Source organism: Solanum verrucosum, unplaced genomic scaffold (assembly GCF_900185275.1).
Source record: "Solanum verrucosum unplaced genomic scaffold, falcon-dt-bn FXZP01000012.1, whole genome shotgun sequence".
NCBI lineage: Eukaryota > Viridiplantae > Streptophyta > Magnoliopsida > Solanales > Solanaceae > Solanum > Solanum verrucosum.
Window position 1 is genome coordinate 9426 of NW_026020063.1, and position 14744 is coordinate 24169.

General features: G+C 33.0%; 2 protein-coding genes and 1 pseudogene across 2 annotated transcripts; 1 reads left to right on the forward strand and 2 right to left on the reverse strand.

The window, feature by feature from the left end:
• Positions 1-3230: 3230 nt before the first annotated feature.
• On the forward strand, positions 3231-6603 carry LOC125823487 (uncharacterized; annotated as a pseudogene).
• Positions 6604-7264: 661 nt separating this feature from the next.
• LOC125823452 (uncharacterized) lies at positions 7265-9780 on the reverse strand. Its single transcript, XM_049502835.1, has 3 exons — positions 8538-9780; positions 7803-8413; positions 7265-7711 (listed from the first exon to the last, which is right to left on the reverse strand). The coding sequence occupies exons 1-3, from the start codon at positions 9016-9018 to the stop codon at positions 7265-7267; spliced, it is 1539 nt and encodes a 512-aa protein (XP_049358792.1). The 5' UTR covers positions 9019-9780.
• Positions 9781-13747: 3967 nt separating this feature from the next.
• LOC125823453 (uncharacterized) lies at positions 13748-14530 on the reverse strand. Its single transcript, XM_049502836.1, has one exon. The coding sequence runs from the start codon at positions 14528-14530 to the stop codon at positions 13748-13750; it is 783 nt and encodes a 260-aa protein (XP_049358793.1).
• Positions 14531-14744: the final 214 nt, after the last annotated feature.

Below are 14744 nucleotides of genomic sequence, written 5' to 3' on the forward strand. Positions count from 1 at the left end.
TGTGCATGAAAAAAGAGAACCAAAAACACATTTATATCATGCTAAAAAAATTATGTTCATTAAGACAAATTATGCATATATAGAACTTCATGTAATAGTGAAACATGCTTCTTAGTTCTAATTTTTATGTATGAGTGATAAATAAAAAATATTAATCTCTCTGTTTTAATGTGTTTGTTCTATATTGACTTGGCTTAAAGTTTAAGAAATTAAGGAAGATTTTTTTAATCTTGTGATTTTAAATTTTAAATATGTGAAATATAGTAAATGTCTTTTAATCTTGTGATCTTAAATATGTTATGTGGAGTTGGAACTAAGAAAAGAAAAGGGACATTACTTTTTAATAGATTATAAAGAAAAATTCGACAGATTAATTGAAATGAATAGGATAGATTTCAAGATGATAATACATAATGATTCATGATTTTTATATAAGATATAATCCCATCTAATAGACAAATTAACTCTGAATCCTACTAAATTTGTGTCTTATAGTAACAAATAAATAAATTGAATATTATACTTCAGAGTTTTACAACTTAAAAAATGAATCTACCCATCGCTAATATCAATTATACTTTAAAATATTATTGGGTTAATTTAATTTAATATTTTTTATTCAGTATTCGATATTTATATTGGAGTTGCCCATTCGGATATAGAGCTCTCTATTAAGAATTTTTTTCATATCCAAAACTCAAAATTAAGATATTTAATTAAGGAAGGAGAAACAGCATTCAATGCACTATATTCTTTGATGGTTATTTTTTGATATTTTTTAATACTAAATTTTTTACTAGGATCAATATTAATTAATGTTGATCAGAATGCTATAGAAATACCTTTTAATATTGGAAAAATTACATAAGTGAAGGCCTTTTATTTAATAATTACCATTTTTAAGTATACTTTAAATTTATTACCATTTTTGTCAACTTTTAGCAATAGTTACTTAAAACAATTTTAAAACAAAATTTTAAACTAAAGCAAGAAAAGTGTTGCCCATTCGCTCATATCCTCTTTCTCTTTTTTTTCTACTCTTCTGTCCGAAAATTTTAGGGTTTTGTTGTTCTTTCTTCCCCATCTTTCAGCACAAAATTCTAATGGAAGAAGAAGGAGGAGCACGAAAATCACCTAGAAGAAGTCCGCGGATACTTAGTGATGTTGGTACTTCGAATCAGAAAGTTTATAGAAGGAGTCGAATGAGGGGTCAAGTTTCATCTCCTACTGATGAAGTTAATGACTGTCCCAATTTTAGTTTAGGAATCTCACAAGAATCGGGTGAGCAAACCAAGGGTGAGCAGAACAAGGAGGAGCAGAACAAGAAGCAAAACAAAGGTAAAAAACGAGTTAAAGAGGTGAACAATGTGAAGAAATCGAAAAAAAGATGCGTTGATTTAGCATCTACGTCGAAGAAAATCGTGGACTGTGATGACGATTTTGATGATTTACCTCCTCAAGTTCAGTCAAAAAAATTGAAAAATAAAGATGGGTTGGAGAAGAAGAAGCCAGTGAATGATACAAAAACTCGAAATCGATTGCCTCAAAATGTCATTCTACCAGAGAGTAGATATCTGGTATGTGATAGTATTTTTCCTAGTTAGTTGTTGTTTTAGGAATGATTGTATACTGATTACTGCCTTGATTTTGAGATCTAGTATGTGGAATTGACCTTTAATTCAACTTTAGTATGTAGTAATACAATTTGTTTTAAACACTCAAATATGAATGTGAGATATCAAGTTAGGATGCATAGTGTTGCAGTGCTAGCTATTAGTAGCTTTATATCTCAGGTTTAAGGGATTGTCATCTGAAGAAATGGCAGGAAGTGAATAGAGCAGGTTTTGCATTTGTTTGATTAAAAGGGTCACCTAAATAAAGGGGAGGGATAAATAGGATTCTCAGTGCTGACCCTAACTAGTTTGGGATTTAGTGTCCTAGTGTCTTGAATACTCTTCCAATGAAGAGCAGTGCTATAGCAGGAAGCTAGCAGTCACTTTGAATTTGACATTTATGTTTTACTTAATTGCAAAATATCTCCTCTTTGTCCATTGTTTTGTCTAGAATTAGTGGGAGTTTGTCAAATAGCTGGTAACACTTGTTCGTGTGAAAAGATGTGTAAATGAGAGGACACATCATATATTTTGGAGTAACATTGTTTCATGTTCTATTTGATCTTTTCTCCCGCACTCGAATGTTTTGTTCCAATGGATAAAGTGGAAATGTAGGTTTAAATTGCTTTGGAAGTTGGTTTTTCGATATAAAATAGAGCTTTAAGTGTATGACAACTAGATCATTGTTTAGGATGCTTGTGTTGAAGTTGATAAGTTCTGGGTTTGGATTTTGGAACCAGAAGTGGTCATCGGTGTAATTCATCTTTAATTCAACTGATTACTACCTTGCTTTGATACATAGTATGTGAAATTCATCTTTAATTCAACTTTAGTATGTAGTAACACATTTTAAATTCATGTTTAGTACATATGCAGGATCGTAAATTCTGGAAACATCCGGATGTTGTGTATATTTCGAGTAGGTGGTCATCTTACACTAATCATAGTGTCATCGACCAAATCAAACTATCTTTATCTGATAAACAACTTGAGTTGTTCAGGAATACATGTTTTGGTTACTTTCTTGACCTTCCAAAAGCGAGCACACAACTACAAGTTATTCATTGCCTTATAAATAGAGAGTTAAAACACACACCGGATGATGTGTTTGCTATTGAAATAAATAACAAAAAGTTGTTTTTTGGTCTTAGAGAATTTGGAATAGTTACCGGCTTAAATTGTGTTAGTGATGGCTCTCCTATCACTGTTCCTGATTCTAAATGTAGTTTGTTGAGTAGTTATTTTCCGAAAAAAATCACTGTTGCAAAGAGTCATCTACGTGCGTTGTTTCTAGCTAAAAAATTCCTAGATGATGACTCAGCTGTTTCATTGGCTGTTCTCTTCTTCATTAATGATTTTTTATTTTCATATGAGGACAACGAATACCAAATTACTAATAGAGATTTTTACCTTGTGGAAAGTGGACAATTCAATTCATATCCATGGGGTTTAGATGTCTACAAAAAGTTGTCTGATTCTGTGAGACATGAGCTTAAGTCAACCCATAAATACTATAGATTGGGTGGCTTGCCTCTTGCTCTTCAAATTTGGATTTTTGAGTGTTGTTCAAAAGTTGATGAAGATATAGCCATTCGGGTTGCTAACTCAATCCAAGAATCTTGAATTGGAAGACAATTGCCGAAAGTCCATGGCAAAAATATATTGAGAAATGTCTCTTCATGCCTACAAAAAATAAGGTATTTGTACAAAGTTAATACATTTTATGACATTGTTTAATTCTACTCAAGTTACTATATCTATTTTTATTTTGTTTATTTGGTTTTTCAGTTTGAGAACATAGTGGCTAGTGAAGATGAAGTATCTAAATGCAGGCTTCCAGAACCTCGTGATTACAATGCTGAAATTTTGAAATTGGAGCCTAAAGGATCAAGTCATGGTCTAGACATGTTGACCAATGAAGTTATTGAATTGAGAAAAGAACTTGTAAAGGTATATACAAACTTGACTTTAGGCTTTTTTTTTCCAGAACTTTTATATTTTTAATTTTTGTGTTATGGTTTAATATCTACTAGGTGAATGAAAATAACAAAGCACTTGAAGAGAAGATTGATTTAGGATTTAATGAAATCAAAGAATTTGTGGTGAATTCTAACAAACAATTATTGGAGGATATTTCTTTGTTGTTTGCTAAGAATGGTGGCAGCAGCTCTGTTATCAGAGAAGTCAGGGAACCATCTAAGAAGCAGGCTGGCGAGACGTTTTCGGGTGGATTAGATTTCAATGGAGGTTTCTTTATATTTTCAATACATTTCTGTTATAGTCATAATATACTTTTAATATGTGTTTCTTATAATATGTGTTAATTACATATACATCATTCTCTCCCTATGTTAATGCATCTGTAAATGAATCAAGAGGTCACGATGCTCATGTTATGAGATCAAATCAGAATGAAGAATCTCAAGTGCTTAAAGCTTCAGTTAGATTTGCTGACGTTGAAAATTTTGAAAGAGTATCAAGTAAAATAGGTAATGAAGGGTTTTATACAAATATATTACATATTTCATATATGTTAATTCAACTATCTTATTTTAAATATTTTTGTTATGTACAGAGGAAGATGTTGCAGGAATTGCTATTGAAAAAGTTTTGTCAGAGGTTGTTGCTGATATAAATGGTATTAATTTTCTTCACTTCAAATAAACTTCTTTTCATTTTATTTTAATAACGTTATTAAAATATTTACTTTGCTTACAGTCCAAGAGGTTGCTGATGTGAATACAGTTGGGGCGCAACCTTATGGTAATGTAGTCAACAAAGCCAACATAAATAAGTGTTGCATCTGTTGACTGTAAATTAATCAATATGTCTATTGTATGCAGATGCAACAGAGGATTGTCAAAAACCTTTGCATACTCTTGATGATTTTATTTTTCTTGATGAAGATCTTTCTCAGATCAATAAGACCGAAGAATCTTATCTAAAGAAAAGAGCCCCTGTTGATCAAAACAAAAAGAAAGTGACACCGAAGAAAGTGGCAGAAAGAAAAATCCAGGAAAGTTAATAACATCTCCCTACACACAACATTTCGAATCTGGAGGAACTTTATGTGTAACACGTCAGTTTTTTGAGACAAAACATCCTTTTTCATATGCAACTGGAGGAGATAATGAATCAGATTTGATCGATTCATTCATTAAGTGGCTTTATATGGGTAAAAGAAGAGGTAATTCATTTTGAAGTTTGCTGGTTAATTTGTTACTGTTGAATAACTTACATAATTCATAATAGATACAAGTTTAATTCAATCTATAGAACTCTCTCGTTACCTCTAATTCACAATAATACAAGTTTCTTAATTCACTCTTCTTTAGTTTCCTTAGTTACCTCTTTTTTATTTGTTGCTGTCCCGTTTCTGAGTATTTATGTTGTAATTTTTTTATGTTTTGATAGGGGAAAGAAACCTTATACAGATGCTCTTAATGTTATCAGTCCAGCATTTGAATTAGGTATTTGTAATGTAGCAGAAAGACACTGGTTTTTCAAATTGGCACATTCTGGACAAGAATGGTGTGATGAGGTTAGTTGTATAAAGTTTAATTGGACGTCAATATTTGTTATTCATAACGCTTGCCATTCTAGGAGTCATACTACCTCTGCTGTTGAATTTCCTGAATGATTTGTCTAGTGAGCACCTTTGTGTTCTTTGGGTTGAAAAATTCTATAATTTCTCTCCTGCCATATGAAGTAGATTATTGCTACTGCTTGTGTCATTTTATACACTTAAGTTTCTATTGCTTTACTTGTCGCATGCATTGTAGCCCACTCAAGCTATTCAGTGTATCATGTGCTAGCTGTTCCTATTGATGGATAGCTAGTTCAATAATTTATGCCAAATCACATTAGACTGAATAGGTGCTGATGTGTTTCAGATTCTGTATTATATTTGTGACCAGAATGCTTGGATAGAGGTTAGAACACATTACACCAATTGTAGTCTCCTTGTGTAAGATAACGTCTTACTATCCACGTGTTTATCTTTCCCAACATTTTATATATAAGTGGTTGACACTTACTAACTGACAACTTCTTGGAGACTAATTGAATCTTGTGAGAATTTTGTGAATCTTGTGTGTTGCAATATCACTTACTGAGTTTCTTGAGGTTAATTGAATGTTTGTTTCTTGAGACTATTTCTTTTTTACAGTTCAATTCTAATTTTTTGCAGCATATTGATGTCATTTTCTATTATCTAAGAAAGAAAGGAAAATATGAAGTCAACAGTAATGTTCGATTTACGACTACTGATTGTGTGTTCAAGACGAAAATTACTACTTCTTTCTTTCAACTTTGTGATGCTCATGAGAATAAGAAGAACTATAAAGTAAAAGATTCTGATGATATTGCCCGGTATATATGTGGATATCGTTTGTTGGCAAGCACTTCGTGGGATAAAGTGGATTATATTCTTTTTCCACTAAACATTAAAGAGGGTTGTCATTGGATTCTTGTCGTGTTTGATATTGTGCAAAGGTCTTTGGAGGTATATGATTCATTTCCGGCAAGGGGTGGGGTGAAATTTGAGGTTAAAAATATTGTTGAGATGCTTTCAATTGTTTTACCATATTACCTGAGTGTGGTCAAGTTCTATGATAAGCGTCCTGAATTGAAGGCAACACCGAAATACAGTGGGATAGATGAGTTCGAGAAAATTGAGTTTCACTTCATAACTAAAGGTGTTCCCAGACAACAAGATGACTCGCTGTAAGTATTATCAAATAGGTATTCTTTTTTGTATTAAGTAGATATTTTGATAATAATTTTATATTGAATTTTTTAGGGACTGTGGAGTTTTCGTTGCTGCATTTGCGGAGTTTGTAAGTAATGGCCAACATATTCTAAATCAACAAGTAAAGGCAGACATTCTCCGAAAGAGATTTGGAGCTATATTATGGGAATATGCAAGAAGGAAGCAAGCGAGTGACCTTCAAAGTGAAGACGAAAGACCGGAAAGATAAAGAAATATAGTTATATTAGTTAGTATGACTGTGAAAACTATATGGTGTAAAAACAGTTTGTAGTTAGTATGGCTATGAAAAACTATATTGGTCTATTCTTCACTTTCTGATTGCTTAGCTTTTATTGAACAAATATGTGCTGGCATGCAATGGTACTTGCTTGCACGAAAGATGTTTCTTTTTTTCGTATTTGGGTATTTGCGGATCTCGTAATTAGGTGTAGATTGTACCAATTCGTATTTGGGTGTTTCAACAGAGATTCAACAGCAATAAGGAAACTAAGCATTGAGGTAAACAATAGTTAAGGTGTATTACAATGTATTAAAGTTGAATTAAGAAAAAAATTGAAACAAATAACTAAGGAAACGACGAGAGAGTGTTTTATAGATTGAATTAAACTTGAATCTATTATGAATTAACCAAGAAAGTGAATTAAGAAAGAATTTAAACAAGTCGTCAAATCATAACAAATCAACCAACAAACTGCAAAAATGAATTAAACTTGTATTAAAAGTGTATTACAATGTATTAAACTTGAATTAGAAGAGTGAATGAAGAAAAAAATTGAAACAAATAACTAAGGAAACGACGAGAAAGTGTTCTATAGATTGAATTAAACTTGAATCTATTATGAATTAACCAAGAAAATCATGGTAAAACAAATTTTATTTCTTATTCTTGATCATAAGGCCTAACATTTTTGCAAGTCTTCCTGTTGTGATCTTGTTGTCCACAGTTGCTGCATGTAATTTTCGCCTTCTTGAATCCATCTTCTCTGAGTTGTGTATGTCTTTTATTTTTTGGTCTTCCCGGAGGTCTCTTTCCATGAGGTGGAAGTACAACCTCTTCAAGAACATGTGTTGGTGTGTTCCATGTGCTTTCATCTGGCAGGGGATTCATTTGAAACTGATATGTCAGCAATAATTTTTTTCTTGTATAGTAATCAGAGCAATATTTCTCATAACCAGTGTGCTTTATTGTTAAAACAGCCAAAGCATGTGGACATGGCAACTCATCCAATTGAAATCTCCCACATGTGCATGTACGTTGGTGAAGACAAACTGTGAATTGTGTAATACCATCAAGTACCGTATACACATATTTATTTGTCTCTATAACCTATGAAAAGAAAAAAATATAATCAAGAGAGATGTTAGATATGAATCAGAAGAAAAAATATTAGCAAAAATAATTTACAGATCAAGCATACCCTTAATTTCTCTGATGCAGTTTTATTGCGCCGCAATATATTTTCATACTTTTTCCCAAGGTGAAAACCTGAAAATGTCGCCTTTGATCTGTTATTGTTATTCCATTTCTGGACAAGCTGTCTCATGAATTCCAAGAGGTGTAAGACTGTAAGAACTTTGGCATGTCTTGTTCTTGAATTGACTGATTCTGCTATATTTGACGTCATCATCCAAGTTCTGTTTACTTCAGCATGCACACGCGACCATTTGTTGTATCCAATGTTCAGCAAGTAATCTTTGATCCTCTTATCTATTTTCTCAACTATTGTCATACATTGATTAAATTGTGTCATGGTGTATGTTTTTGCCATAGAGTAGAACAACTCAGTTACCCTTTGCTGACTTTTTCTGAAGTTTTTCATTATGTTTTGCAGTAAGTGCCACATACACGCAAAATGAGGTACTTCATCATAGACTCTCGAAGCTGCCTTAATAATGCTTGCATGCCTATCGGAAACGATACACATCTCTAATCTTTGACCGAATGCGTCTCTGAATTGCTCAAAAAACCACCTCCAAGATGCATCATTCTCTGAATCAACAATGGCATAAGCAAGTGGCAGTATACTCCCTGCACCATGTACAATTTGTTTAATACAATTTTAATACATTTTTACTGCAATTATAATTCATTTTTAATTCATAGTTCAGAAATTCAATATAGAAAATACTAGTATCATATTCGAAAGTCTCACCTGCTGCATCTAAGGTATTAGCGGTTAGTAGTGTCCCTTTGTATGCTCCTTTTAAGAAAGTTCCATCAACAACTACAATTGGTCTACAATATTCCCATCCTTTTATCGAGGTGAACAAAGCTACAAACGCATATAGAAAACGGTCATCCTCTGATTTGTGCAATCTTATATGGGAACCAAGGTAAGTTGCCTCTAGTATGTGAAAGTAGCTTGGCAACTTTGCATATGATTGAATTGGATCACCCCGGACTAATTCAAGAGCTGCTTCTTTAGCTCTCCATGCTTGCATATATGTGAGTCGCACACCATATTCAGCTAACATGTCACGTTGTATATCTTTTGGTGTGTAAATAACATCTGGTTCAGCACATTTACTGACAATAATACTCCCAACAACACTCTTAGTTGCTTGCCTTTCCGATAATGAATTATGTAGCAACAAACATGTGTGTTCACTTTCAAATTCTCTAATCTTGAACATTTGAGATTTGTTCAAGCTTGAAGCTCGTAAACTCCAACTACAGTTTTCACCTAAGCACTGTATCGAATAGCTGTTGAAAAAAATTAATATACAATCAATAATTTAAAGTGACTTGAATTTAGGTCTTACCTGATTGAGCTTGATCTTGTTGTCTTGAATTGAAAATGCTTAAGAATGGAATGTCTTTTTAGTGCACTGGTGAGGACATATTTATTCTTATACACTTGATCTTTCTCAAATAAAGAGTGATTGGGATTAACAATGATGCCTGGTGCTAATTCTTCTAGCTCATCAACTTCCTCACATGATCCAAAGCCAATTAACCCTATTGCCTCACCAATACCATTAAATGTATTAGAGAAGTATGAATTGTGTATAACCCTCATATCTTCTGAAGTGTCTGAACATAATAGTGGAATGAGTGTAGAATTAGTCTCCAAGTTGACTGGTTCAGTTGTTGTGACACACAAAGGGTATTTTGCCATATCTCGATGTTCCTTTTTGGTTTCAACATATACTTTTACCCCCATATCATTATGAATTTGAATTGGAGGAGACCTTTCATCAATTTTATATCTGATTTCAACTTTACTTGTTGATGTGTCTATTGACAATTGAGTAGCAATTATAGAAACGAGGGTGGCAAAGTTTGATTTCGTATTTATCAACACACCATCTGCCACGTAATTAGTATATTTGTTGCTAGGATCCCATCGTCCATTGAAGTAAAGCAGCACAGCCAGATTAGTCATTTTTTTTTTTCTGCACATTATTAAAAAGTGTGCAGATTAGTCTATTTTTCATTGCTTATGTAAGGAATTCTCAGGTTAGCCTTTACAACTGTATCTAATTCAATTATTGTTCAGTTCAGCAAATGTACAATGCCAATGTTTCTGGGAGATATTAATACTATTATATAAAAGTCTATGAGGGAGTATATACATCCTTCCAACACACAAAACTCAAACTGGTGTGATAAGCAAAAAGAAAATGGAAGCCACAAAGATGAGCAGCAAGAAAACAAAAGATAAGTTAACAGTTAAAGTGCCAGAAGCCAAACTCATACCACATAGAACAGATGACTAGAGATGCCAGACTCAACAACTCCCCTGCCAGTGCCTGTTGATATCCAAATTGTAGTGCAAGCACAAACACCAAAATGGCAAAGGAATAGTGTGCACAAGGGAAGGACAGGGGAGTGTTCTTGTATTAAAAGTGTATTACACTGTATTAAAGTTGAATTAGAAGAGTGATTTAAGAAAGAATTTAAACAAATAACTAAGGAAACGACGAGAGAGTGTTCTATAGATTGAATTAAACTTGAATCTATTATGAATTAACCAAGAAAAGCAATCAGAAGAGTGAATGAAGAAAGAATTTAAACAAGTCATCAAATCATAACAAATCAACCAACAAACTGCAAAAATGAATTAAACTTGTATTAAAAGTGTATTACAATGTATTAAAGTTGAATTAGAAGAGTGAATGAAGAAAAAAATTGAAACAAATAACTAAGGAAACGACGAGAGAGTGTTCTATAGATTGAATTAAACTTGAATCTATTATGAATTAACCAAGAAAAGCAATCAGAAGAGTGAATGAAGAAAGAATTTAAACAAGTCGTCAAATCATAACAAATCAACCAACAAACTGCAAAAATGAATTAAACTTGTATTAAAAGTGTATTACAATGTATTAAAGTTGAATTAGAAGAGTGAATGAAGAAAAAAATTGAAACAAATAACTAAGGAAACGACGAGAGAGTGTTCTATAGATTGAATTAAACTTGAATCTATTATGAATTAACCAAGAAAATCAATCAGAAGAGTGAATGAAGAAAAAATTTAAACAAGTCATCAAATCATAACAAATCAACCAACAAACTGCAAAAATGAATTAAACTTGTATTAAAAGTGTATTACAATGTATTAAAGTTGAATTAGAAGAGTGAATTAAGAAAAAAATTGAAACAAATAACTAAGGAAACGACGAGAGAGTGTTCTATAGATTGAATTAAACTTGAATCTATTATGAATTAACCAAGAAAATCAATCAGAAGAGTGAATTAAGAAAAAATTTAAACAAGTCATCAAATCATAACAAATCAACCAACAAACTGCAAAAATGAATTAAACTTGTATTAAAAGTGTATTACAATGTATTAAAGTTGAATTTAAACCTTCTAACCTTTCAAACTTCAAAAAATTTCAAACTCAACTCTCTGCCCGAACTTAATTCATCTCGAAATTGATCACTGAATACACATCGTTGAAGGTTAGTATAGCCGAGAAAGAGAATTAATCTTGAATTAAGCAAGTAACTAATGACATGCAATCGAATTTAAACCTTCTAACCTTTCAAACTTCAAAAAATTTCAAACTCAACTCTCTGCCCGAACTTGATTCATCTCGAAATTGATCACTGAATACTCATCGGTGAAGGTTAGTATAGCCGAGATACAGAATTAAGGATGAATTAAACAAGTAACTAAGACATGCAATCAAATTTAAAGCTTCTAATTAACCCTTCAAACTTCAAAAAACTTCAAATTCAACTCTCTGCTCGACTTGATTCGTCTCAAAACTGCACTGAATTCACATCTCTGAAGGTAGTATAGCCGTATTTGTGAAGAAAATTGTGAGTAAGAAGTGGCGAGAGAAAATCGCACCAACGAGAGAAAATCGTAGCGGCGAGAGAAAATTGGGAGCGAAAGATGGAAAGGATGAAGTGAATTTGATTTAATTCAGCCAAATTGTCATATATGGTTAAAAAAATAATGTTGACAAATATAGTAAATATTTTTTAAAAAGTATACAGGTAAGTGATTTACCCTAAATAAAATTCTATAAACAGATTTTGCATTCAAGTTACACACTATTTTGTACTTATACCACCCAAAAAAAAATATAAAATTAAGATTTATTTTTCCAAAAAAACTCATGAGATCCCTTTTACCCATGAAAATAAATATAAAAAAAATAACACATTATAATCTCAATTTTCCCCAATTAAATTGAAATCTTCAATTCCACAATAAAAAAAATTCATATAGTTTGGCAATGACAAATTCAGACGGTGCGTAGACGCCCCAGTGAGGAGGTGTGAGGGGCTGGTTGTAGAGGGTACGCGGAGGGGTAGAGGTAGGCCTAAGAAGTATTGGGGAGAGGTGATTAGACATGACTTGGCTCAGCTTCACATTACCGAGGACATGACTCTAGATAGGAAGGAGTGGAGGTCGCGTATTAAGGTTGAAGGTTAGTAAGGTTAGCGTGTTGTCTTTCCTTGCGAGGGTCTGGATTGGTAGCGTTTGTAGTAGTCCTAGCCTGGCACTTGTAGTTATTGTTTGTGATCCTATAGCCATATGTTGTTTACTGCGTTTCACCTCTTACAGTATTTTCTTGATGTTATTGTCTCCGTTGTTGATTATGCACTGTTTTTCTTATTGGATGTTATGTTTTATATACTGTTTCCTCTTCTTTTACTTGGTTTGGATGTACTTGAGCCGAGGGTCCTCCGGAAACAGCCTCTCTACCTCCACGAGGTAGTGGTAAGGTTTGCGTACACTTTACCCTCCCCAGACCCCACTTTGTGGGATTTCACTGGGTATGTTGTTGTTGTTGGCAATGACAAATTCAATATATATATGATAGAGCAAATATAGTCGAGAACAATGAAAAGAAACGATTTAGTATATTATCATACATTGGATGAACGTAAATATGGAAGAGAAAATTTAAGCAAATACAGAGTATATGCATGCATGAAGAATTGTAAAAAGATAAAAAAAAAAGGTAAAAGAAAAATGTTGAAAGAATCATTATTAACAAAGAATTGTTTAAAATAAGAAAAGAGAAGAAGAAAGAATAAAATTTTTACTTTTCAATAAATAAAGGATCGGTGAAAGAAAAAATATGTCTTGAGAAAAGTTTGGAGAAAATTAGGGAATAAAATAACTTTTTAGAAAGAAAAAAAAAACCCTTTCGAGGAAAAGAAAATATGGCTAATAAATGCCAAATAGATTTTCAAAAATCTTTGTTTTGCTAAAAGATTATAAGGGTACTATTTATTGCCAATTTTAACTATAACATGTCATGCTATGCCAATTTTACCATAAAATCATATATACTTGCAATCCACCCCGCATTAATTTTAAAAAAAGCCCACTTCAACCCGTCCTGCACAACCTTAAACCCATCCTGCCCTACATAGCCTTAAACCCATCCTGCCCCGCCCCATTGCCATCCCAAGTGCAAGTAACAAGTAAAAAAGCAACGGGGAGAGAGTAACTTATACTCCATTTGTTTTACTAACAAAAATTGTGGTGGATTGATAAGTATTCTTTCATCTTTAACCAAGAGGTTTCGGGTTCAAGGCTCCTTGGGTACATAGTCGTCTTTGTTATGGAGCGTTTTATCCCTCCCCCCATCTGGCTAGTTCACAAATATATAAATTAAAAAATTTGAAGATTTTGTGAGCAAATTCTCAGTCATTGACTTAGAAAAACGAAATGTGTCACAAAAATTGAGACATAAAGAGTAATATTTTTCAAAAAAATATATTAATATAATTTTCAGAATACTTAAAATTTTCATATCCCAAATTATAGTTTTAAAAAAAATTAAAAAAACTGAATCTCATAATCCAACATTTTGATAGAGAGGAGTTGTCAAAATCTTTTTAATGGAAAAAAAAAACTCTAACAATCTATGCTAAAAGCATTTGCATGTTGTTAGAATGGACGATAACTTCTACTCAAACCAATAGCAAAAAATCCTATAAGCTCTTTCCTATAAGGTAAATATGATTTTCTCTTATTCTTATCAGCTTCTTTATCCGCTCTATTTCGTACATAATATACTGCCGGCGGTAAAACCTTTTCTCCTCCGCTAGTGCTAGTTTTCGTCTGCTTCAATTTTCCGGCCGTCTTCACCACCTCACTGGAATTTTTTGTTTTTGCTGATTCGTTTTCTATTGTCTTTTTTGGTTTGAGAAATACAAAACTGTCCTCTTCCTTCCCTTCACTATTACTCCTCCGTAACAGATCTCGGATCCTCGGCCATCGCTTCGATACAAATCCTGTTGATTTACTCTTCTTGCATTTTCCTGGTGATGGCTCACTTATCTTCGGCTTCCACATACAGTAAGTCCTGGCAGGTATCGTCTCCAATTCCTCTGCCTCCGATGATTCACTTTTTTCTAGAAACAACTTCTTCAACGGAATCAAAATTGATTTATCAACATCCTTCAAATTCGAATCGCTTAGCAATAGATCGCGGTTGAAAAGAGGGAAAATTGGCTGCTGGAATTTATTCTGACCGTCATAGATGAATTCCGCGATTGAGTTATCCGGTTTCTCAGAGACTAAAGAGAATTCGAAATCTTCTTCGCCGCCGTTCAAGCTTTCTTTCTCCTCCGCCTGAAATTCATCGGAGATTTTTGCAGCGATATCCGATAAAAGTCCAAAATTGTTGAAACTGAGGCACAAATATTCATCTTCTCCGACTTGTTTCATATTTGTTTTGCGGTTCATTTTGAGGGAAAGAGAATTGTTTGTTTTCTTCTCCTCTGCTGCTGGGTTTTATTTATAGGGGTTGTGCAAGTGTACTTTCCTTGATGGCAAAGAGACTAGAGGGCCCACCATTCCACACGTGCTTCTAGAACTTATGGAGTTTTTAGTATCAACTTGGAAAGTCAAATACTCCCTTACGTTTCAAAAGAGAATGACT

Excerpts from the sequence above, each read along its gene's own strand:
- LOC125823452 (XM_049502835.1), bottom strand. The coding sequence starts at position 9,018 with ATGTTCAAGATTAGAGAATTTGAAAGTGAACACACATGTTTGTTGCTA. Across the intron at positions 8,414-8,537 it reads TAATACCTTAGATGCAGCAG|GGAGTATACTGCCACTTGCT; the intron begins GTGAGACTTTCG and ends TACATGGTGCAG. Across the intron at positions 7,712-7,802 it reads CTGCATCAGAGAAATTAAGG|GTTATAGAGACAAATAAATA; the intron begins GTATGCTTGATC and ends TTCTTTTCATAG.
- LOC125823453 (XM_049502836.1), bottom strand. The coding sequence starts at position 14,530 with ATGAAACAAGTCGGAGAAGATGAATATTTGTGCCTCAGTTTCAACAAT.